Source organism: Zingiber officinale, chromosome 1B (genome assembly GCF_018446385.1).
Source record: "Zingiber officinale cultivar Zhangliang chromosome 1B, Zo_v1.1, whole genome shotgun sequence".
NCBI lineage: Eukaryota > Viridiplantae > Streptophyta > Magnoliopsida > Zingiberales > Zingiberaceae > Zingiber > Zingiber officinale.
Window position 1 is genome coordinate 146,223,451 of NC_055986.1, and position 24,625 is coordinate 146,248,075.

The 24,625-nt window shown below is 34.8% G+C and overlaps 3 protein-coding genes across 5 annotated transcripts; 2 read left to right on the forward strand and 1 right to left on the reverse strand.

The window, feature by feature from the left end:
- Window positions 1-40: 40 nt before the first annotated feature.
- On the reverse strand, window positions 41-4,673 carry LOC121983985 (protein STRUBBELIG-RECEPTOR FAMILY 7-like). Of its 2 annotated transcripts, XM_042536733.1 has the most exons (17): window positions 4,437-4,673; window positions 3,912-4,041; window positions 3,753-3,824; window positions 3,613-3,684; window positions 3,467-3,538; window positions 3,313-3,384; window positions 3,018-3,089; window positions 2,824-2,889; window positions 2,669-2,734; window positions 2,328-2,584; window positions 1,930-2,213; window positions 1,441-1,703; window positions 1,165-1,300; window positions 882-1,012; window positions 609-765; window positions 370-516; window positions 41-224 (listed from the first exon to the last, which is right to left on the reverse strand). In XM_042536733.1, the coding sequence occupies exons 1-16, from the start codon at window positions 4,546-4,548 to the stop codon at window positions 379-381; spliced, it is 2,100 nt and encodes a 699-aa protein (XP_042392667.1). In that variant the 5' UTR covers window positions 4,549-4,673; the 3' UTR covers window positions 41-224; window positions 370-378. The 2 variants fall into 2 exon arrangements, with proteins under 2 accessions (XP_042392667.1, XP_042392659.1); XM_042536725.1 differs by having other exon boundaries at window positions 41-516.
- Window positions 4,674-5,135: 462 nt separating this feature from the next.
- On the forward strand, window positions 5,136-8,688 carry LOC121983998 (phytanoyl-CoA dioxygenase-like). 2 transcript variants are annotated; one of them, XM_042536746.1, is made up of 9 exons: window positions 5,136-5,294; window positions 5,386-5,507; window positions 5,623-5,683; window positions 6,635-6,703; window positions 6,810-6,928; window positions 7,774-7,921; window positions 8,012-8,156; window positions 8,246-8,332; window positions 8,427-8,688. In XM_042536746.1, the coding sequence occupies exons 1-9, from the start codon at window positions 5,240-5,242 to the stop codon at window positions 8,467-8,469; spliced, it is 849 nt and encodes a 282-aa protein (XP_042392680.1). In that variant the 5' UTR covers window positions 5,136-5,239; the 3' UTR covers window positions 8,470-8,688. The 2 variants fall into 2 exon arrangements, with proteins under 2 accessions (XP_042392680.1, XP_042392687.1); XM_042536753.1 differs by having other exon boundaries at window positions 5,626-5,683.
- Window positions 8,689-16,475: 7,787 nt separating this feature from the next.
- Window positions 16,476-18,818, forward strand: LOC121984020 (multicopper oxidase LPR1 homolog 4-like). The gene is made up of 4 exons (XM_042536776.1): window positions 16,476-16,498; window positions 16,603-16,879; window positions 16,996-18,465; window positions 18,598-18,818. Exons 2-4 carry the CDS (start codon window positions 16,619-16,621, stop codon window positions 18,646-18,648), a joined length of 1,782 nt encoding a protein of 593 aa, XP_042392710.1. The 5' UTR covers window positions 16,476-16,498; window positions 16,603-16,618; the 3' UTR covers window positions 18,649-18,818.
- The last annotated feature ends 5,807 nt before the right edge of the window (window positions 18,819-24,625 follow it).

Here is a 24,625-nt window from a genome sequence, read left to right on the forward strand (position 1 = left end):
CTAATGAGATATTCAACAAAAAAAAAATGAAAGAAAAAGATTGAATAGAGGAACTCTGCCTTTTGAATAGAGGAACTCTGTCTATTCAAAACATTTATTCTCAATATAAATCACACAGGTCTGCTTCAGCCGCATCCAAGGCCATTTTTATTTATTTGATACACGATACCGTCAAACTCTTCGATGGCGAACAACAATCTACTAATCACTGACCATTTGTTAACCTATTAATCACACAGAAAAATTATCTGAAGTCAGGCAATATGATGTGTTTGAGAAATGATAGGCATTTGAGCCACAGGGTAGAAAAAGACGGTATGTTCCAGCATTAGGAAGACGGTGTGTGTTTCAACTTCGCTGCACGATTACCTCAAATAATCATTCAAAGTCATCGGCTCTCCTGCTAGTTCCTACGCCATCTTCCCTGCCCATTTTTATGCTCAAATTCGCCCTTTGGACTAGACGAACCAAAGCTTGCACAACCTCCGACATCGGTGGTCTAAATTCTGGCTCAGGCTGCCCAAAAAGGTATGACAATTGGTGTGAGTTTATGGTTTTTAGTTTCAGAAAGTCCTACATGTTTGAATTACTACATGATGCATGTTTACCTGAACACAAAGAGCAATTACATCAGCGAATCGAGATAGTGATTTCGGAGAGTATGACCCCTTGAGAACTGGATCGACCATCATATCCAATGCCTCTATGTCATGTAGTTGAGGAGTTGCCCATCTAACCAAGTACTGCTCAGATCGCGGTCTTGTGCTGACACAAGTTGGCAAAACAATTGTGAACATGCAACAGATTCATTTACCTAGAATCTATGATGCATTTCATGATTTAATTGGTGAACTTTTTCCAAAAAATAAAACCGAGTATACCTGTCAAATGGCTTCCTCCCTGTCATGAGCTCCAACATGACGACTCCAAAGCGATAAACATCACTCTTTAAAGTGTACTGACCAGACATGGAGCTCTCAGGTGCATCGAGGCCCATGTCCTGTTCACCTGCCTGTGCACATGTGATTGTATTAAAATATCATCCAACACTTATCTCTAACAAGATCTACCACATTAATCTTGAAATTTGAATCTGAAAAGGGAAGTTTCGACTAATGGAACAATATTGTTTACAATCAATAAACGTTTCATCTCATGCATTACCTGAATCTCTGTATTGGGAATAAGATTTTCAAATCCACAATCTGAAAGATGTGGATTGAATTCTGTGTCCAACAGAATGTTAGATGACTTGAAATTTTTGTGGAGAACAGAGGGCGAGCAAACCTCATGCAGATACCTGGAGTCAAATTTAAAGATACAACTTTGAGACAAGGAGAGAGAAGAAAAGAGAGATAATTGAAGTTTTAGACAGAACAGAGGACAATCTTTAGGCTACAATAATCAAATATCTGCTAAAGAGGATACCATCCCACTTACTCTAAAGCCCGAGCAGCACCGAGTGCAATTTTGATCCGAGCATTCCATGACAGTGGTTCGTCTGAGAGATGGAGGAGTTCATACAGCGAACCATTCTTGTGAAAATCATACACCAACATTCTCTGTCCATACTCAGAACAGTAACCTACCAGCTCTGTCAAATTTGTATGGCGCAAAAGAGAAATATTTGTGACTAGATCAATGAAGTCGCCAGTTGATTTGCTCGGCAGGGACTTTGGATTTAGTTTCTTCACAGCCAAAATCTAAACAAAAATGTAGAATATAATCCAAAAGTCATACATGATATTCAATCAGTTGGGCAAACTAGTTGTGCCATTAAAACTCTTTAAATAGTGTTACCAAAATCCATGGAAAACGATTAGATGAATCAGCTTTCCAGTGCAAACAAGATGGATGATTCTAAATTTTGCCACTATCAAACATGTGTCCGGAATAAATAAGAAGCTTTATTTTTGGTCATATTAATACCTTTCCATCATCAAACTCTGCCTTGAAAACACGACCAAAGGTGCCTTCGCCAATAAGATTGTCTTCGCTGAAGCTATCTGTAGCTATTTGCAAGTCAGCCACAGAATAAATAGTTGATTTGATACTTGTTACGTCCACCTTCTTTGTGATAAGTTTGCTTGAGCAATCATCTTCATCAAATGATTCATAGTGATGAGGTTTAAGACTTGGTGGAGGAAGTGATGGCAACTTTTCTATGTCAAATATTGAGGATGTTCTATTCATCTCCTTCTCTGCAACATAAACTAAAGCATACTACAACCCAATTAAATGTCTGAACTGCAACAAGAATCCTAATGTAGTAATAGACCAGATTTTTCAGAAATCAGACGCTTGTTATACCAACAAATGTGGAGTACCTTTAACTCTATCTGAATCTAGATGAGCATATAGCCGGTCTTGACCAAGATTTTCTTCAATCGAATTTTTTCTTCTCTTTCTCCAAATTATAAACAATGCAATTAATCCACCAATGAAGAAGACACCTGCAACACTTCCTGCTATTCCCTCTACACCTACACCGCTACCATGGCCAGTATTGGAGTTTTGAGCAGATGGAGATTGATTTGGTTGAGATGAACTATCTGTCCCAGAGCTCCAGTCATTATTATCAGTCCTACAGAATAGGATCCACAAATGAGCCATTCAATTTATCCTCAATTAAATCGTATGATAGCATGCAAGTTCTTTTAGTACTCACTGAAGGTTATTAATCCCCTTTAACCGGTTAGGAATGGATCCATTGAAGTGGTTATTTGCAACATTCCTAAAGAAGGGTTACGAAAATCAAATCTTTCTTGTAATCCAAACTAATTCTAATTTTGATATAAACTGGCAACTTTATTTATTACTTACAAACTCTGAAGGGTAAGATTGGCAAGGACATTTATAGTACCAGTGAATTGATTGTTCTCCAAATATCTGAAAGTGGATGAAGAAATAGTAAGCATAACATTCTTCATGCAATTTGTTTTAGGAGAAAGATTAAAAAAAAAGGCCAAATGATAAGATATTATGTTAATGCTTGGAACATTCATTATTCCTCTTACAAGTTTGTCAAACTTGTCAGGCTCCTGAAGCTTTGTGGAAGGGTGCCATTAAGAGAATTGTAAGACAGGTCCCTGCAGTAAAAAGGCCCCTTTATCAGAGAGTGGAGTATGATAGAGTAGAAAGTATTCATGGACATGTAGGTTTGACAGTATTGAAGGTAAAACCATAATTATGAATAAGAAACTTATTTTGAGAAGATACAAGAGGTAAATGATATTGCATCACACAGAATATAAAGATAGTTGATAGTAAGAAGTAAGCTTCTTCTCGAATGAAAATCTTGTCTACACTCACATTGTTGTGAGTTTGGAGAGGCCTTGAAAAATATCATCCAGACGCCCACTGAGTTGGTTGTGAGCAAGATTTCTGCGACCATTGATGCATTGCCTTATTTTACATTAATGACAATATCACATGATAAATTGAACTAGAGAAGAAGGCTGCTCACAGAAGCTCCAATTTGGCCATATGAGAAACTGAATAGGGTATGCTTCCACCAAATTGATTATTGCTAAGATCTCTGCAGACAGGATTACCATTAGATGGGCACCTACAAAACTAAATGATAGTTGGAAGCATATTCAAACAACTCACAATCTAAGAAGGTTTGGCGGGAGGTTATAAGGTATCAAATTACCATTTCCTAGATTATTTTGGTTCATATCCCTGTAACAAACTAGCATTGTGAGAATATTGAATTCCAAGAGGAATCTCTAAAAACTTTGCTAACTTACAGCTCCTCCAGTGAAGCCATTTGGTTCATATTATAGCCCAGTGTTCCAGATAGACCCAAACTTGACAATTTTCTGCTAGCACAGAAGGAAAGAGTGCATCAATCAGATAAGAAACAAGCAAAACATACTAAGATTGAAATCACAAGTTATCACTCTCACACAGCTGTCACTGATGAGCCAGAGCATGTAATTCCCAGCCATGATTCCCCGCATGGATCGCCACTTTGCTTCCAGCCTGATAGCTGTGGTGCTGAATTCAAACTTCTGAACAGCACATAGAGAGCAGAAGCTGCACAGGGAGCATGAAAACTGAGTACAAGAATCAAGTTGAATTGGATAAAGCAACAATTTCACCAGGCGTATTAGGTAAAACTCAGACCACGCAGTTCTTGTGGGATAACTGCAGAAAGTTAAAACATTTCTTTTCCTGTTTTCTGCTTATTGGATGAATACCTAGAATAATAAATCTGCTAAACAAGAGTCACAAGAGGAATAGGAAGCCTTAAAAAAACTCTCTTTCGGCGACTAAATGAAGCAAACTAATCGATCAGCATCATAATTTGCAGAAGGAAAAAAAAAAAAAAATCAACCTTTTGCAAACATGTGAACTTGGCACTTATCAACCAAAACACCAAATCAGAAAAGCACACATCAAACACTCAACGAGACTATCAATTCACTCACCGTCGTTGGGATCGGTAGCGCCAAAAGCGAAGCTCGGATTCGGATCGCAAGTCCAGATGCAAACCAAAACGACCCAAATCGCGACGGCCCCTTCCGCCTTCCCCCAAGCCATTCTCCCAGCCGTCGGAGAGCGAAAGCTCGCTTCCCCGCCGCATTGGACTCTATAAATCCCGTTGCCTTCGACTACTCCCAAAGCTAGCTGGCGCCAAGAGCGCGAGGAATCCTAAAGCGCAATTTTTTAATGCCTAAAAATCGTTTCTTTGTCGGATTAACAAAAGAGGATTGAAGCCATGTTCGACGCGCTTGGCAGCGAATTGACGGCTGTATCAGTTGCGTAATCGAATCAGGGCCGTCTATTTTATTTGATTCCATAAGACGTGTTGGTCAGAAAGTTTTTTTTTTTAAAAATAAATTAAATTAAATTAAAAATAGAACTCACATTTCATGCAGGAATTTTGATTTATTTTCAATCCTTCACTTAATTTAATTCCGCGTGAAAGCCTTTTTTTTCATATTTTTTTATTCAACTCTAGAAATATCAACAATAAAATGGTGGTTTCCACGTTCTAAAGTTTTAATGTCTTTCCGTTTATATACAAATAAATTGAATAGAAATAAAACATTGTAATTTTTTCACAATAAGCTCTCTAATTTGTCATATTTCAAACATCGACCGGGCCCATATGGCAGGATTAGGCCCGTTCGAGACCTATAGGCTATAGCTCGCGACGACTCCCCTCTTGCTTAAGAAGAGACGGAAGGGCAACTATCCCAGGGCGGTGGAAGGGAAGCGAACGATCGGTATGGGAATCGCCGGCAATCTGACCGCAGAGCAGCTCGACTTCTTTAATGTCAATGGTATCGACTTCTGAATCCTGAAAAAACTCTGTTTTTTTGGGTTCCAAATCGTCGAAAGGTAAGGTGTCCTTAGGAGTGATGTATCTTGCAGGTTATTTGGTCGTCGAATCGTTCTCGGGCTCCGAAGAGATCAAGGAGATGAGAGACCGGATGGAGGAGTTGTTGAACGGGTTTGACGGCTCCTACTCGTCCATTTTCTCGACGACGAACCAGGTACTAGAACGCCACCGAGTTGAAGTCATGTTTTTTACAGTCGTAGGCGAAGCATGAAAGGAGCAGAAAAAAAAGGGTTTGTTTTGTTGATTTTTTTCCTCTTTTGTTAATTTAGCAGCAACATACGGATGCTTACTTCTTTGAGAGCGCAGAGAAGATCTCCTTCTTTTTCGAAGGTTTGTTTTTTTAACTTTCCCTCTTTTTTACAGATGGCTTATTTATCATAAAAAAATCTCCTTCGTATATTATTTTCAGTCCTTGGTACTGCTTGGTTATCTCTTTCTGACCTTCTCGGAACTAGTAAGTTTCCTAGTTTAAATGAAAGGGATGAGGATCATGTAAGCGTGGTCACTGTTGTGGATTGCAGAGGTGCTATGCCATTACTTTCCCGTCTTTGAAAGTGAGATTACCTTGTTTCTCTGAGGATTTCAAGGCTGCACTTATTAGAGTAGCACTTAAAATATTACTATAGGAACCCTCAAGAATTCACATTTGGGTGAAAACAAATTTAATTGTTTATCTTGTCTTACAATTTCTCATATACCTGAGACATTCTCTTTTCTTGTGTGTCATGTTTTGGAATATTTGTCTTGACTTGATCAGTTTAGATGAGAGAAAGGCATAATCAATTGCTACCATACCATGCCTAAACCTACTAAGTATATTTTAATATTAATTGCGGCAATTCACTCTTTGAGAGAACTAATCCATTAGCTTGTTAAACATAATCATTGTCTTAAAATACTTTAGTGAAAGTTAATAATAGCTCACTCACCTAAGCTTATAAACCTATCTTATTAGTTCACAACTCACCATGTGGGGCTAGCCGGCTATGCACTTGAGTTTCGGACATATGAAGCTTTGTTCGTTAAAATGGATAGTAATTTTGTATGTGTATATAAGGTGTTTGTGCATGATGCCTGGTTTTACCAGGAAAAAAAGTGCACAGTAGTTTATTATTTGTTGGATACAAACTCCTGGTTTTTTGTTAATGTGATTTGTTGGTTCTTCCTCCACTTTCTGTCATATCCAGGCCATCGATTTCATCCATCAGTTTGAAGAACAACACCTGCATCTCTTATTTTCTGTTTGTTATCCTGATAAACTTTTTCTTATGGTATTTGCAGAGAAAGCATTTGGAGATGATGGATGTTTGAAACAGCCAAAGGAGCTCTCCATTAATAAAGTTGGTCATGGTTTGTATTTTAGACAAAATATGTTGATTGTATATTGATATTTGAGCAAAAAAACATTGATGGATCTTATAGTAATTTTTAAAGCTATTTCCGTGGTCCTATACAGCCCTACATGAACTAGATCCCGTTTTCAAAAAGTTCTCAACCTCAGACAAGTTGTTGGGCATGCTTTTTTCATTGGATTACAAGAAACCCGTGGTTATACAATCCATGTATATCTTTAAGGTAAGTTGCTATGCACCATGCATATTATGCTTTTAATTTCACTTAGTTTGGGTTCTTAGTCTTTTCCATATCATGATCAAAAAGTAAGTTTAAAAATATACAGGTTTTTCAATTGTTATCTTCTTTAGCTTTTGTAGTGCATCATCATTGATAATCTCTTCATTCTTATTTTTCTTTGTTTACTCATATTGATCAAGAGTGCTTGTCAAGCCAAGTTGCTATTATAATGAATCCTTGCAACATCATTGGATATAAGAAAGGAGTAAGCCTAAAGACATGGTCGAAACGGTTTACAACCTTGTGAAACCCTTTCAAAAAAAAAAACTTAGTGTCACTCAAGTTCAAATTCCTGTCAACAACAAGTTTAGTTGAGAACAATGATATCCATCAATTTTTAGCTCACTGAAAGTAAAGAGGAAACAAAGTTCAATACTTCAGTTTTTGAGTCACAAATGTTGCAAATTGGAATGTGTTTGCATGACAGAAAGTTGTGATCAAATAATATTTATTTTAGGATGTTTGTTTCCTTTATTTAGTTAGGCTGCATTAGCTGAAGTAAAAAGTTTTGATGGAATCATATGACTACCACTGGTAGATCAGTCTCAAGACATGAATGAGAAACTAACACAACGAACTAAGAAAATTATCATGTTTGACACTCTTCAAGGAAACCAGTGCACAGCTCAAAATTTTACAAGTTTATGAGTTGAATCTGTTTTATGTTGTTGAACTGATTTTAATAGGCTATTAGTAGGGCTATGAAAATCAGATGCCTTTGTTTTCTCACGATCATACTCTACTTTTTTGTCAATAACCACATAACTCGGTGTTTACCAACTCAATAGCAACCGGGCATCGGTGGAGAGGTAACTCCGCACCAGGACAACTCATTCCTGTACACAGACCCTCCCTCTTGCACAGGATTATGGCTGGCACTAGAAGATGCAACCATCAACAATGGTTGTCTGTGGGCCATTCCAGGCTCCCACAAGAGTATCCTTCTTTGTGGACTCTTTCACGATCTCTCTAGCATCATGGAACTTTTGAATCCTACGATCACTCACTCTACTTTGTTAACTGTAGATGGTCTGAAGAGGAGGTTTATTAGAGATGAAAATGGAGTACACTTTGATGAACCTTCACCATCCTATGATCAGAAAGATTTTGTACCATTAGAGGTCAAAGAAGGCGCTTTAGTTGTTATACACGGCGACCTTATCCATCAAAGGTAAATAACTCTGTTAGCCATCATTTTGATGGAGTATAGTAACTTTTTTTTTTCTTTTATTTGATTTCTTTGGGATTTTCTTGTGCCAGTTTCGAGAACAAGTCGTCCAAATCAAGGCATGCCTTGAGTTTGCATGTTGTAGAAACTCAAGAACGTGAATGGGCAAAGGATAACTGGTTAGTAACCACATTAGCCATTTTACTTGGGTACCTTTGTTGATGTAATCTAGTTCCTTTTTCATCTAATTTTTATCGATTTGTTTTCTAATAGGATTCAAAGAAAAGTTGATCCAGTGCCACTTTATGCTCGTTAACTCGAGCAGTCAAGAACAAGAAACAAGTGCCCCTCAAAATAAAACGGGTAATGTATCAAATTGCACCCGTTTTAGTTGATATTTTTTCTTTAAAATGCCCTGTTAGATAGTTTATATCAAATCTTGATGATATTAAGTTTGTGGGATTAAACCATAGACATGCAAATTGACATTTCTTTAGCATCATCTTAAATGCTTAAGTTATTCCAATGTGGGAAATCTGACAATGATCATGTTAGATATTTGGATGATATAAATTAAACATTAACTTTCATCCGAAAATTGTTGCTTAGAATTGAGATTATTCGGTTAAAATCCAAGCATCAGATGGAGCCAAACTAATTGAAATCGATTTTTTTTTTTTTTGACAAATTATACTGATTAAATTTTATTATTAAAATTGAACAAATCAAATTGATACAATATCGATTAGTTTAGTCAATTATTGAATTAAATTTTTTTTTTTATCATCAGTCTTTGCTACGTGGACAATCAAATTTTAAATGTATTATGTTGTATTTGTGTATCAACAATCAAATTGTCTGTTTGATTTAATCGGGTTAATCAAAATTTCAATTTTATAATTAAGGTCTAAATTAATCGAATTTAGTTTTTGAAATAAATTGATTCAGTGGTTATTTCAATTTCATGGAGATTTGCTCACCCCTTAGCATGTGCTATACAAATCAAACATGTTTTCCATTCGAGGATGTAGCCTATTCAATGAAGCAAGTTGATTTCACTTGCTTCAAGTGCCTCTCATTACAGTGTTAAATGACCTCATAGATGAGAGGGTATTTAATTATCAGGTGAATGAATTCTGTGGGAATTGACCCTTATCCAGTGAAGTAATTTTGTATTCTGAGTATCAATTCAGTTTGATGTTTAATTTAGTAAGAGTTTATTTATGTTCGTTCAATATACATAAGATTAATTAAATAAAAAAGTTTGAACAACTTATTTAGTTAAACAAACAAGCTTGAACATATATGTGTGCAGTTCATTAACGTTCGTGAACAACGTTTATGAATAATGTTCATGAACAATATTCATGAATAATGTTCACGAATTATATTTATTAATAAAATTCTTTTTAATATGTTAAATAAATAATAAAATAAAATAAGTAAATATATTTAAATTACCAAGTTCAAAAATCAATCAAACAGTTAAAAATTTTAAACAAGTAAACAAACTTGAATTAAAAGCTTGATAACATCTAAACGAACCAAGCTCGAATCAAGCTTGAATTGAGAGTTTGATAATATCTAAATGAATCAAATTCAAATCAAGTTTTAAACAAGTTCAAGCTTATAAAAAATAAATCAAGTCAAATTTGAACACTCATTTCAAAAGTTTTGTTCATTTTAAGCTCGGCTTGGCTTGATTATCTTATCAAACAAGCTTCAACACCCCAAAGTTTGGCTCGGCTCAGCTTATTTACAGTCTTAGGCGTAGTGCAGACGGTGGACGCATGATATCTTTGGCGTAATGATCAGGACTTGATTATCAAGAACTGATGATTTGGGGCTTATCCCACCATGGCTTAACACTTGTGTATTTGTATTTATTTCTCTCAGTATCCGTGAGATCGGCACTAGATGAGTCATTAAGGTAACAGGTTTTTTTAATTTTTTTTTTAAAGTGTTGGACACTAGATTGTTATAAAAAAAATATTAATTCAAATGTCATAATTTGTTTCCCACATAATTAATGTGGACCTAAATTATCACTCCAAATCTCCATGCTTAAATACTTACTATATTTAAAACTTTTGTGTTTTAATGGCTCTTACCGCTCGCTTTAACTATACGTTTATTGCTTTAGCTATGACAAATGAATTGTATGTTCCGATCTATATCCAAATTGTAAAATTGAGATTTATCCAAAATTAAAATGGGAGAGATCTCAAAATGACAACCTTAGACAAGAGGGAATTCAAATATTTAATTTGTATCCGAGAATTTTTTTTACAAACATATTTGAAAAGCTTTTTGCCTTATTTTTTATGAATAACTCAAATTTGTAAAGAGTTAAATTGTAAGCCTCCGAATTTAGTGCTAGAAATGTTTATATGCTATTTGAAAATTATATTAGAAGCTGATTTATAATTTAATTCATGATATATCTTAGATTATTTATTATCATATTCTAAATCCTGATCTATTATGGGAGGGTTTAACAGTAGAGATTTTCTGATCTGCAAATTGCGGATCAAGAGATGGTCCATTGATGAGGACTTTTGATTTGGATGGATCTCATCTTTAAATAAGTAGGGTTTATCTAAATCAAAAGTCTACATGTAATGGATCATCCCTGATCCGTAATTTATGGACCAGAGAATCTGCTCTCAGGGTTTAAGCATGGCATCCGTCTTCCAGGGCTTCAAATTTGAAGGAACTTAATTACCTTATATTATTGTTATTAAATCTGAAAGTAAAACAATTGAAACGGTGAACTTATTATAACAACCGAGATTTGATATAATATTATTTTTGTAAAATATTCCTAAATAAAATGTTTCTTCTTAGTGCCCTACATATAAAATTAACCATCCAACAAATAACAATTAACTAATTCCACCATAAGTATTAATAATTTATTTTTTTAAAAAATAAAAATTAAAAGGACACCTTTAATTATAAAAACGATAGTCTTTTTTAAAAAAAATTAAAAAACATCCTATCATATTTAAAATTATTATAATTTGATTAAATTTTTTTATAAAATGTATCAAAAGCACTTTTAAATAACTGCTATTTTGTTATAACAGCTATTTAATAGTTCTTATAATTATTTTTTTTAAATAATTAAATTAGAGTTATTTTTATCAAGTTAGTAGAGTTTTTTTGATATAATAATATTTTATATATAGTACCTTTTCTATTTATGCCCAAGTGTATATATATATATATATATTAATTCTAGATAAACTTCTTTTTGTTAGTCTAATCACTAATGCTTCCAATATAATTAATTTGTCTCTCTGGTTTGTTTTAGTGCTGTAATTAACGACATTAATATATTAGTCAATATTTGTCGGCAAGGATTCTCTTAATTTGTTTTGTTTTTCTAATGACCTACTTTTGTTGAAAATGAGGTGTGATCATCAACCAAATTTAATATTTCTATTTTGGTGGGTGGGTCCTGATTAATTAAACAACCTAGTATTAATCAATTAATTATTCATAGATTTAACAAACATTAGGCAGTTGTTGGGTTAGGGGGCTAGCACGTTTATCTTTAAATTAAAAATCTTTTAATTTGTGTTAATTAGACCATTTTGTGTAGGGATGTAAATGAACCAAACCGCTCGCGAGCTATTCGAAGTTCGATTCGATAAAAGCTCGTTTGAGCTCGTTTAATGAGGCTCGTTAATATAAACGAACCAAGCTCAAGCTTCGTAATATTCGGCTCGTTAGTTCGTGAACACGTTCGTTAAGCTCATTAAATAACTTTTAAATAAAAATAATAATAGTTTTGATATTAAATTAATAGATTTTACACTCTACTTATGAAAAATATAGACAAATATATTAAATTTATTTATTAGAATAAAATTATAAATTTTAATAATAATATTATAATTTTCCGTAAATATATAATTTAGTTTTTAATGAATATTTAAATTTATGATTTATATTTATTAAGCTCGTTTAGGCTCGATAAAAGCTTGAATAAACTCGTGAGACATAAATATATTCGTTAAATAAAGCTCGAGCTCGGCTCGATTATAAACGAGTCAAGCAAACATTCAAGAGTTCGGTTCGGCTCGATTACACCTTTAATTTTGTACAATAAACATTATGAAATGTTAAACTTATCGGTGGATATAGCAAACATTTCACATTTAATTTGCTAAGGATTTTTTTTTAAAATTGGCAATGGGTATCAAAGCCTTTAGTATTACTAATCTTGAGGATGATGAATTCATTTCTTTAAAAAATTTTCATCGATCATCTGAATAAATTAGAAAAATGTACATCAAGGCTCATCCAGTTATCCTGACAGCTAGTGTTCTTGGATCCATTATCCATTAAAAAAAAAAAAAAATTCTATAATACATCATAATTAAAATTCGAACTCTAAATATTTTATCTGAAAAATAAGAAAGGAGAGGGTGAGTCCAAAAGAGTCATCCTTTTTCCCGGATTTATAAGTGTGAGGTGCCACGGAGCTAATAGGAAAATGGGGAAGAGATTAGGGAAAAGTGGGGATCATGGTCTGTGCTCTATCTAACCGACTAAAAGAATTTGGTCGAGCTAAGAGACTCAGCTTGGCGACTCGGCAAGTCAGTAACTCGATAGCTTAGACTAGCTCAACAACTTGGCAGCTCGGACTAGATCAACAAGTCGGGTTATCTCGTTAAATCAGAGCCGTTTGGACCAACTCAGACTAGCTTTGCAGCGTGACATAGCTCAGCTCAGCTTGGCAATTCACCCAAGTGTGATTCGGATAATGACGACTTAGTAAGATAGCTAGGCTAGCTCGGGGTGGGGCTACATAGACGCGTCATGTTGACATGGAGCAGCCCGAATATTGACGGTATCAATTCTCTTCGTTGCTACTTGAAAATAAATTAATTCATAATCAATCGATTAGGTGTTACTAGCACATAAAATTTCAATGTGATCAAGTTAATAGCACAACAAAGATTATTTTATGTTAAAAACCATGCCAAAAACCATGAGCACTTGAATTATTTTATATTAATAAGATATTATATAGTATTTACAACTTATGAGAAATAAAAGAATCTTTCCAAAGACTTTTAGTTGTTATCTACTTGTTTGATTTTGACCTGCAATGTCACATAATTCTTTGGCAACCACGAGCCCCAATTAATCAAAATAATAATCATTAAAGACTAAATCGATAATGACAAAAGTTGAGGCGCACTTATGATTGAATGAAGTTGGCACGTAGCCATCATCACACCTATTCAATATAGACTGCGAACGTCCCGATGGACTTCATCTGCACAACTTGTCTTCATTTTTTTTTTTTTTTTTCAATTTTTCAATTTTGTTTACTACAAGTGTATCATTGAGTATTTTGTCTTTATTTGAAGGTTAGATTATAATATTTCAGTAACGGACTTTGAGCGTCGGAGCATCAACGTCTTCTTCTCCTATGTCAGATCGATGGTTATGAAAATGGTAACCTTCGATCGATCGACTTTGACTATTTTTCTCGTGATGATTGGGTATAGTAATTTGTCTCTTCCTATTCAGGCAAATATTTCGGTGACTTTAGTTTTATGCCGATCCCGCTGAGCATCTGACGATCTTGTCCTATTACACCGAGTTGGACGAGGGTCAACTTGGATAAGTCTCTTGCCAATCGGACATTATAGTCGATCTCTGTTCAGCCAATTATATAGGTGAATCTTTTGATATTCTAGTGTTGACCATCTTGACTTTGACTTTCACATCAACTGTTCTCTCCATCTTTTGATCCGTATTTAATGAGTCCTTCTTTATCACCGTATCAAAATTAAAATAAAAATTTAAATCCAAAAAAAAATTAGATATTCACAGGATGGGCTATGTAAAATTCTTAGGATATTATTATTTTTATATAAGATAAATGATAATATAAGACCTTACACCTCAACCTTTGAATACTAAAATCAAAACCTTATATTGCCTACTCGTAAGCTAAAAAAAATCAACAAAAAATCAAAAAAGAAATGTCAAATGCACTTGTCTGCGGCGTAAGAATCCAAAATATATATATACATTAGTTTGTTAAACTATGGACCATTGTGCTCGACATTTTTTTTAATTTACGATTATGTTATTTAGGATTTTGTCTTTAAATGATCGTAGGATATGTGGCGTAAAATCCTCATGGTATCATATATTTATATGATACCTGAGCGTGTTTCCTTTTATTGTTTTTTTTGTTTGTTTCTTTAGCATGCGGGTTTTTTTTTTTTTTTTTTGGCACGAGATGTATAACGTAAAGTGTGTAGGATATATCCTAACTTGTCGAGACGTCCGGCTCATATTCAAGCTCTCACATCACTTTCGAATACCATAAGTTCACTCAATCATCCACGAAGTCGTGCGTATAGGACCTTACTTTGTGCCCATGTGGATCTTAGAAAAAAATTTTGATTTGAATTTTTTTTATTTAATACTATAATTCAACTCTTAAATTTTAAAATCAAAATATTATTGATATAACTGAGAATTTAAAAAATAAATAAAATAAAATAAAAATTTTAAAACATGTTGTTCAAAGTTCGTAGCACGTCCACAAGATAATACATATAGTTTTGCTATGCACACACTCCGTAACCATCTTAATTTTTTTATTTTTTATTTTTTTATTGTTTTTTAAGTTTTCAGCTATACTAATTAGATTTTGTATTTATAATTTAAGGATTTAGATTTTGTATTTAGAATTTAAGGATTAAATTATAATATCAAACAAAAAAAATTAAAACTAACAAATTTTGAGTGTGTATATATACACACAGTAAGTTAATTTTTTTTATTTTGAATTTTTTTAATTTAATACTATAATTTAATCCATAAATTTTAAAGCTAAAATAAAAAATTACATATAATAATGACAAAAGTTGACTTATAAAGTCATTAGCTTCGTTAGAATTCATAAATGTGACGATTTAATTAATTATTTAGGAAAAATGAGAGATACAAAACGATAGAAGAGCCTCCATATTTTCATTCTCATCAAAATAACACCTTATTTTTTAATTATAATAACTTTATCAATATTAAATCAGTTTTGATTAGATTAAAATATTTTTTTATCAATATTAGAATGATTTTACTATAATTATTTAATAAATTTTATTTTTTAGAATAAATAATACCAAAATAAAATTATTTTTGGGATATAGTACGCCCTTCTAATATTTTTTTAAAAAATATAATATTATTTTTATCATAATAGAAACAAGGGACAGTGTTTTGTATTTTTATTTTTATTTTTGCTAAAAAGTAAAAGGAAGACAAATTTAAAATAGTCTGATTCATCTAAAAAATTCTCATTCCTAAAACAAAATAAACAGATTTATAAAAAATGTTCGATTTTTTTTTAAAAAAAACTTTTATAATTTTAAAACATATATACATTTGAATATTTTTATAAGATAATTTTACAATGTCAAATTAACTCAAATAATAAATAAATTTACATTTTTTAAAATTAATCAATCATGTTGATAAAATGTAAAAAATATAAATGTATAAAAGAATTGAATGAAGATAATAAAAAAAATTTAAAAACGGCCATTTTGAAAACTAGGGATGCCCATAGTTATTGCCTTCTTTGTTGAAACTATTTTTCTTTCCTCCTGTGGAATTAAAAAAAAATAATGGATTTTGTCACTCAGAACCCTAAGTTTCTTATATTATCCAAACATTTCTAAAATTTTTCTCTTAGATCACTTTTACCGAGTACCATTGTTTATTTATCAGAACAATAATGACCTGGCATAACATACGACAGGGGGCGAAATGGTGATCAGTTTGAAAATTGCAGGAGGGATTTCAAAAATTAAAGGTCAATATTCAAACTTATTTTTTTGAACGATGATCAAACTAATCATTTTTCACATTAGTCCACACAAAATGGGGCCGCCTCATAATTGTATCCTTATACTCGATAAATTGAAGATTAACTAAAATAATAAATCAAAGTTTATCCATCAAAATTTAAAAATATTTTTAAAATATATATTATGAAAAAATTTAAAAGTATCCCTATTTATTCATATCGTCAAAAAAATATTTTCCTTTTAAAAAATATTAAATTAACACTAAAATATTTTAAATATTAAATTACTATGTATATCCATGTGATTTTATACTGTTAAACTGTTGAAAATTTTTATTAAATCGGATCGATGATTAGTCGCCGGCTAAAAAACAAAAAACTAAGACGGACTGAAATGAAAAGTTGGCAACCGGTGGAGGTCGTTCCTCTTCCTTTAAAGGACGAAGCAACCCGAGGACTTGTGAATTGTGATCGCCACACGCCTGTCTTTCTCAGGGTGTGCGAGGATATTTAATTTATAGAAATTAATTTAGATTTTGACATCAATATTAATTATTGTAGATTAATCTCTCTCTCTTTCTTTTTGTGTTAATTTTGCAGCTGGCTGATAGGAACGATGAGCAGCAAGCGCATGCAAATGCCTCTTCTTCTTCTTCTTCTTCCTCTGTTTTGTCAAGTACTGGTGACACTCGCCGGAGCTGAAGCCCCGGCGGCCACGCCGCCGGCGACGTCGCAGGGTCTTCAGAAAGTTGCCAGGACGCTGCAAATGTACGTGGACCCACTGCCGCAGATGCCCAAAATCTATGGCTTCGCCGTCGAAGGAGGATCTCTCCCTTCCCCTGTTCCTCTCGCCATTGGCATGTACCTTAGAACTTGGGTAAATTTCTCGAATCGATTGCTTTTTATTTAGTTGTTTTTATTGTTTTTTACGAGAATCGGAGAAATTATCAGAAAACAAGGCAATTTTGATTCGTGTTGTATATAATAATGCAGAAATTCCACCGGGATTTGCCGGCGACGCCGGTGTTTGTCTACGGCACCAGCTCCGGCAACGCCACATTTCCCGGTCCCACCATTATCGCCCGCCACGGCGTGCAGCTGTCGGTGACGTGGGAGAACTACTTGCCCGACAAGCACATCCTCCCCTTCGACCTCACCGTCCCCACTGCCTCTCCTAAGTTGGGCGGCGTCCCTACCGTGGTCCACCTGCACGGCGGCGTCCACCCGCCTCAGTCTGATGGTAGCGCCTTCGCCTGGTTCACCGCCGGGTTTCGGGAGGTGGGCCCCAAGTGGACGCAGCGCACCTACAAGTACCCCAACGTGCAGCCGGCCGGCAACCTGTGGTACCACGACCACGCCCTCGGCCTCACCCGCGTCAACCTCCTCGCCGGCCTACTCGGCGCCTACATCATCGAGGAGCCAGACATCGACTACCCCCTCGATCTCCCCGCCGGCGACCAGTACGACCTCCACCTTGTCATTGCCGACCGGAGCTTCAACATCGACGGCTCCATCTACATGAACTCCACGGGGAACAACCCCTCCATCCACCCCCAGTGGCAGCCGGAGTACTTCGGCGAGGTCATCACCGTCAACGGCAAAGCATGGCCCTTCCTCGCCGTACAACGCCGCAAGTACCGCTTCCGCATCCTCAACGCTAGCAATGCCCGCTACTTCCGCCTCGCGCTCTCCAACGGCCTCCCCTTCTACGTCGTCGGCTCCGACTCCTCCTACCTCTCCGCGCCGGTGAAGACGCAGACGGTGCTGCTCGCGCCGGCGGAGATGGCCGACGTGGTGATCGACTTCTCGCACGCCACGACCACCTCGGCGGAGCTGGTCAACGACGCGGCGTACCCCTTTCCGACGGGGGCGCCTGCGGCCGGGGCGCTAAGCGGCAAGGTGATGAAATTTGACATACTCCCGGTGGGGCGGACGCCGTCGGAGGACAAATCTAAGGTGCCGCCCACGTGCGTGACGTACGCAGCGGCGAACACGACGGGCAGCGTGGTGAAGACGAGGTACATCACGATGTACGAGTATGTGAGCGCGGCGGGGACGCCGACCCACCTGTACATCAACGGGCTGAGGCTGGAGGATCCGGCGACGGAGACGCCCAAGTCGGGGACTACCGAGCTGTGGCAGGTCATCAACTTGACCAACGACAACCACCCGCTGCACATCCACCTGGGAATGTTCCAGGCGATCCAAGCGACAGAGCTGCTGAACCTGGCAGCGTTCCGGAGCTGCATGACGGCGGCCAACGACGCCGTCAAGTGCAACGTGACGGCGCACGCCGTGGGGAAGGTGGTGACGCCGCCGGAGCACGAGAGGACCTGGAAGAACGTGGTGAAGATCGAGCCGGGCTACATGACCAGCGTCGTCGTCGCCTTCAAGCTCGTCGACACCAATCAAAACTATCCCTTCGATGCCACAGCAGAGCCCGGATACGTTTATCATTGCCACGTCAGCTTCTCTCTCTCTCTCTCTCTTCTTTTTTGTTTAAAAACAAAAAATAGTATTAAAATTAATTAATAGCATAACTTCCGTCTAATCTTTTTGTTTATGAAATTTAAGAAGTGCGTGTTTGATTTGCAGATATTGGATCACGAAGACAATGCCATGATCCGTCCATTGATATTGGTTTGAAGGATTATAATTATTGTTATATTTTATTTTCTAAGTGTGTTTTAGGGTTAATTTGTCATTTGATGGGGAATAAGGACTCTTGAGATTTCATAAAATTAAGGGATATTTAAAGGTTATGCAGTGGGTTGTTGATATAATTAATTCGATAAAAAGTTATTTCTTTTAGTTAATTGTGCCATTTGTTGTTGTTTTTTGGGTGTGGGAAATTCTGTTAGCGTGCTTGGAGATTGGAAATGTATAAATTAATTCGGTAGATGCCGTCACATAGGATCGCAAACAAACTATGTTTTAATTTTTTTAATATTATCAAACTTATTAAGGTTTATTTATTAATGATGTCGTCACATAGGACGACGTCAAAATTTTGACCTAATGACATGGTCGACTCTGCGAGAAATAACATGTGGAATTGTGTCTGCAAGTCTTAGCCCACGTACGCAAAGACTCATCCGAACTCAGGCGAGCTCCCCAGTCCTCAGATTTCGGGTGATCGAGAGATAGGGCACTAGGATTTCGGTTCCTGAGTGTCTTGGAGTCTTCGGGTATTTGGCGTTCAAGATATTTTGGCAGATCAAAAGGTCGGCAACTCGGATCAACTCGGCAAGTTGACAACTAGGCTTAGCACGACTAAATGTAATCCGAATATTGGTGACTCAGCAAGATGACTGAGTTACTCAGGATTGGATCGCGCAAGCAAGTCTGGCTGACCTGGAGCAGGATACTGACCGTATCAATTAAAAAATTGTAAGTGAATTTTTACCTAGCTCAATTAGCTGCATAATTATTTTTAGAGTTTACTTGAAGATTTAATCCAATAAATAAAACATCAATTAATGCTTATAGTGTAGGGTAAAAACGTATGTCCTCATTCCGAGACAATGATACAGTGATTAGACCTCTTAAATAGTTAATCAAAATCTCAATTATAATATACAGTAGATTATTCAGTTTGAAAAGTTGACTCGATCAGGAAAAGTTTTTTTGCGACCCGCTCTTTCTTATTTATACTTTAACTGCTGAAAATTTTATATAATATCAACTTTTCCTATATCGGGGCACAATAAACCTGATATGAAGAAATATCAGGTTCAACGTGGATCCGATCTTCTATAATAAGGTTAAGAAAAAAATAAAAAAAAAATAGAAAAAAAAAGATACGTTGCATGTAAAAACGAAAGAGAAAAAAAAAATAAAAAAAATAATTAAATTTATCAAAAGGTAGAATGAGGAGATCATTATTAAAAAAAATACGTCTAAATATTAAAAATAATAACTACATTTTGATAAATTCAAAAATTTAAATCTAGATAAAATATCGTTTATATTATAAAGTAATTTAGGCCACAATTCTAATTTTAAAACTTATCTAAATGGAACTTATGATCACGTGTGGGAAATTAAGAGCAGCTGGTTAAACTTCCTTAATTTGCATGTTTAACCTTAACACCAACGTTAACATCAATGAAACTAGCTATTGACTAATCAACATCAGTCAAATCATTACTTAAATACGTGGCTTCAACAAAATCAGGGTATATATATAAACATTAATTTTATAATTAATTCGTTAAAGATTAAATTATCATTTATCGGATACAGAAAACACGATGTGAGCCCATCCGGTCTGGCCGACAGTTCTAGTAACTAACGAGACGGCAGCGAATTTAAAAAATAAACCGGACGTTGAGGCAATCGCAATCGATTATCCTTAGAATTAATTAGTATCAACTGAATATCCGGTCCAAATTAACAAAAACAAGATTTTTTTTTTTTTTAAAATATGCCGTTTCTATACACAAACTTATTTATTTAATATATAAAACATATTTAAAATCATTTATTAAAAATCTTTTTGAATGTAGTCAAGTCCATGTTGTTATCAACCTTAAGTGCCTTGGTATCTTTATAATTTAGTTTTTACTTAAGCTAAAATGCCTTGTTATCTTGATCTGATGCATAACAACTATCTTACGTTCCTATTTTTATATTATTTATTATACAAACTAAACTCAATAATATTCTAATTTATTATATATATATAACCCCATCCTAAGTTTTAATCTCTAAACTTGTGCTCTTTCTGAATATCAAAAAAAACTAAAAATACTTACTGATCAAGTCTCTTGTACGATTATTTTTTTACATGGATTATCCCATCAGATCTAATAGTCCCAAAATAATTACTTCAGATTGTTAGGATGTATATTAAAAGCCTAATTTTTAGTATAAACATTTATCTAGAAATAAGAATCACATTGGTCAAATGTCTACATTTATGATAAATGTAGTTGCTCAATTAATTTATATTGAAGATAATATGGTGTGTGATGTCACACACAGAAGATTATGTTATCGGTTCCTTATAAATTATAAACAGTAGCTCACGACCAAGATGGAAAGGAACAAACCATTGGAAGGTCGTAGTGTAATTAGGTATTAGTTTATCTTAACTATATAATTACACTAGTACACTTAAAGTGTATTGAGTAGGACCATTTGAGTTAATTTCTTTTATACTGACTTTATAAAGGAACAAAGACCTCAGTTATTATGGAAGTGTGTGCTCTTAATCTTAATATAATAACAAGCACATATATTTGATATTTATTTCTTTAATTTATCAATGGGTGAGATTTAGTTCGATGAATCAATAAGCCCGATAAGTTGGGAAATGATATCACTTATAGTGTGTGTTGTTGATTATAGAAGGAAATTGTGTCCTAGAGATACTAGGATGAGAATGTCCCCAAGAGGAGCTCAAAAGGATTGTCATGTTAAACCCTGCAGGTGGACTTAATCCGACATGACGATGAAGTTGAGTGGTACTACTCTTGGAGCTAGATATTAATTAAGTGAGTTGTCAGTAACTTGCTGAATTAGTGGACATTTGTTATCTTAAACACAGGGAGACTAACACACTCATAATAAGAAAGAGCCCAAAAATGTAATTTGGGATTGGTGCGGTAGTTCAATAATAATTCTCTGGTGGAATGAATTATTATTGATAAAATTAAGTTGTGTGTTCGGGGCGAACACGGGATGCTTAATTTTATCGGGAGACCAAAACCAATTCCTCCTCTCGGTCCCTATCGTAGCCTCTTGATTATAGAGTACTATACCCACCTTCTTACTCATCCTATAGGGGGCCGACCAAGCTAGCTTGGAGACCAAGCTAGCTTGGAGACCAAGCTAGGGCCGGCCATGTTTTGGTTCATGGGTGAATTCATGTGGCCGGCCCTAGCTTGAACTCAAGCTTAGGTGGCCAGCCCTATTAAAATAAAAAGGAATTTTATTTTTTAAAAATTTCTTATGTGGATAACATGATTTAAAAGAGAGTTTAAAAATTTAAATCTTTCCTTTTATAAGATTCTACAAAAGATTAAGAGAAGAGTTAAATCTCTTTCCTTATTTGTAGATTAAAAGGTTGATTTTAATTTTGGTAAAAACTTTCCTTTTAATCATGTTCATAATTTAAAAGAGAGTTTAAAAATTAAATATCTCTTTTATAAAGCTTCTACAAAGATTAAGAAAAGATTAGATATCTTTCCTTATTTGTAGATTGGAAGAGATTTTAATTTTTAAAGATAACTTTCTTTTTATCCACATGTTTAAAAGAAATATTTTAATTTATAAAATTTCCTTTTTATTAACCATCATGAAGGGAAAAATTATTAGAGAAATTTTTTATAAAATTTCCGGAAACAAATTAGGAAAGTTTTAATTCTTGATTGAATTAAATTTCCTTTGCTTGGTTTAAAGTGGCCGGCCACATTGTTGATGAGAAAAAAAATTATTTTTAATTAAATAAATTTTCCTTATCAATGGCAAAAGAATTAAGGAAATTTTTATTTAAATTTCCTTATTTGCCAAGGCCAAGGATTATAAAAGAGAGGGTAGATGTGCCTTCATGGTTAACAACTCTATTATTTTTCCTCTCTCTTTTTCTTCCTTGGTGTGGCCGGTCATCCTCTCCTCCTTTCTTCTCTTTGATGGCCGAACCTCATCCTTCTTGTGGAGACTCATATGGTGGCCGGATCAAGTTTAGAGAAGAAGAAGAAGAAGGAGAGAAAGAAAGCTTTGTTTCTAGCATCCCTTGGAGCATGGTGGTGGTGGCCGAACCTCTTCATCCTAGAAGATGTTTTGATGGCCGAAACTTGCAAGGAAGAAGAAGGTGCTTGGTGGTTCTCATCTCGAAAGATCGTTGTCCACACAACGTCCGAGGTTAGAAGAGGAATACGATAGAAGATCAAGAGGTCTTTCTAAAACGTATAACTAGTATTTTTCCTTTCCGCATCATACTAGTTATTTTTGGAAATAATACCAAATACAAGAGGCATACGATTTTAGTGTTTCGAATTTGTTTTCGATATAGTGTTCTTTTGTTTTTCTTTTCCTTGTGATTTGATTGTTCTTTTCGGTTGACCTAAAGTTATTTTAGGAAATTAAATATTAGCTTTCCATAAAAGGTTTTGTCTAGTCGGTGGTGGTTGCTCCCATATCCAAGAAGGTCATGTGTCTCGCCACGTCAGTACTGGGAACCAATTATGGAAATTAATATTTAATGGAATTAATAACTTAAGGTGATTTGGATCGAACGTGTTAAGTTCCGCAGGAGATCCAAGTCTAAACCTAAAAGAACAAATAGATTAAGTTTTGGATCAAACGTGTTAAGTTCCGCAGGAAATCCAAAATTTAATTTAAAAGAACACATGGTAGCTAAGAAAAGGTTAAGACCTTTGTACAAAATTTTTGTACAGTGGAACCTCTAGGTTTTCCGAGTAGCAACCAACACAGATGATTAATACTTATCAACTAGAGTTAGACTCCCTTATTTTTATATTAGAACAATTAGATATTGTTGGAGAAAATCCAATCAAATTTGGGGCAATGACAGAGTTCATTGCAAACTTACAATAATTAACCCCCAATTTAACAATTAAAGCCTAAGATTTATGATATACACACTGGGAGACAGATAAGGCTGTAAATGAACCAAGTGTTCGTGAACAAGTTTGGTGTTCGGCTTGGTAAGAGCTTATTTATGTTCGTTCAATATACATTAGATTAATTAAACAAACAAGCTTGAACAGCTCGTTAAGCTAAACAAACAAACTTGAACACATATGTGTTCAGCTCGTTAACGTTCGTGAACAATGTTCATGAACCATATTTATTAATAAAAATTTTTCAATATGCTAAATAAACAATAAAATAAATAAATTAATTTAAATTATCAATCTTAATAACCAATCAAACAATTAAAAGTTTCAAACAATCAAACAAGCTTGAATTGAGAGCTTGATAACAGCTAAATGAACCAAGCTCGAACCAAGCTCAAGCCAAGCTTGAATTGAGAGCTTCATAACATCTAAATAAACCAAGCTCAAGCCAAGCTTCAAACAAGCTCAAGCTCATAAAAAATAAACCAAACCAAGCTTGAACACGCATTTCAAAAGCTTGGTTCATTTTAAACTCGGCTCAGTTATCTTATCAAACAAGGTTGAACACCCCAAAACTCGGCTCGACTCGTTTACAGTCCTAGAGACAGATGAATGTAAAATACATATCAAACAATTATTACATTTAGGGCTATTCAACGATCTACCTCTAGACACAGAAGTCCGACCTTTATAGTTAACAAAGGAGCCGAACATAAACGTGAGCAATCAAGAATAGTATTTAATTACAAAAAGTTAAATGATAAATGCCAAGAAGATGACTATAAGATCCCATATAAAGATCAACTCTTAAATAAGATATAACATTCCAAATGATATTCTAAATTTGACATGAAATCAGGATTTTGACAGGTTAAAATACATCTTGAATCTATTGAATGGACTGTCTTTTCTTATCCTGAAGTCCATTTTGAATGGCTTGTTATATCGTTTGGCCTTAAGTTAGCTCCCCAAATCTTCTAACGAAAAATGGATGATATCTTCCAATATGTTTCTATGTTTACCTATATTTACATAGA

Excerpts from the sequence above, each read along its gene's own strand:
- LOC121983985 (XM_042536733.1), bottom strand. The coding sequence starts at position 4,548 with ATGGCTTGGGGGAAGGCGGAAGGGGCCGTCGCGATTTGGGTCGTTTTG. Across the intron at positions 3,685-3,752 it reads ATGGCTTCACTGGAGGAGCT|GGATATGAACCAAAATAATC; the intron begins GTAAGTTAGCAA and ends AGTTTGTTACAG. Across the intron at positions 3,385-3,466 it reads ATGGCCAAATTGGAGCTTCT|AAATCTTGCTCACAACCAAC; the intron begins GTGAGCAGCCTT and ends CAATGGTCGCAG.
- LOC121983998 (XM_042536746.1), top strand. The coding sequence starts at position 5,240 with ATGGGAATCGCCGGCAATCTGACCGCAGAGCAGCTCGACTTCTTTAAT. Across the intron at positions 6,704-6,809 it reads CATTAATAAAGTTGGTCATG|CCCTACATGAACTAGATCCC; the intron begins GTTTGTATTTTA and ends GGTCCTATACAG. Across the intron at positions 7,922-8,011 it reads CATTCCAGGCTCCCACAAGA|ATGGTCTGAAGAGGAGGTTT; the intron begins GTATCCTTCTTT and ends TGTTAACTGTAG.
- LOC121984020 (XM_042536776.1), top strand. The coding sequence starts at position 16,619 with ATGAGCAGCAAGCGCATGCAAATGCCTCTTCTTCTTCTTCTTCTTCCT. Across the intron at positions 16,880-16,995 it reads GCATGTACCTTAGAACTTGG|AAATTCCACCGGGATTTGCC; the intron begins GTAAATTTCTCG and ends ATAATAATGCAG. Across the intron at positions 18,466-18,597 it reads GATACGTTTATCATTGCCAC|ATATTGGATCACGAAGACAA; the intron begins GTCAGCTTCTCT and ends TTTGATTTGCAG.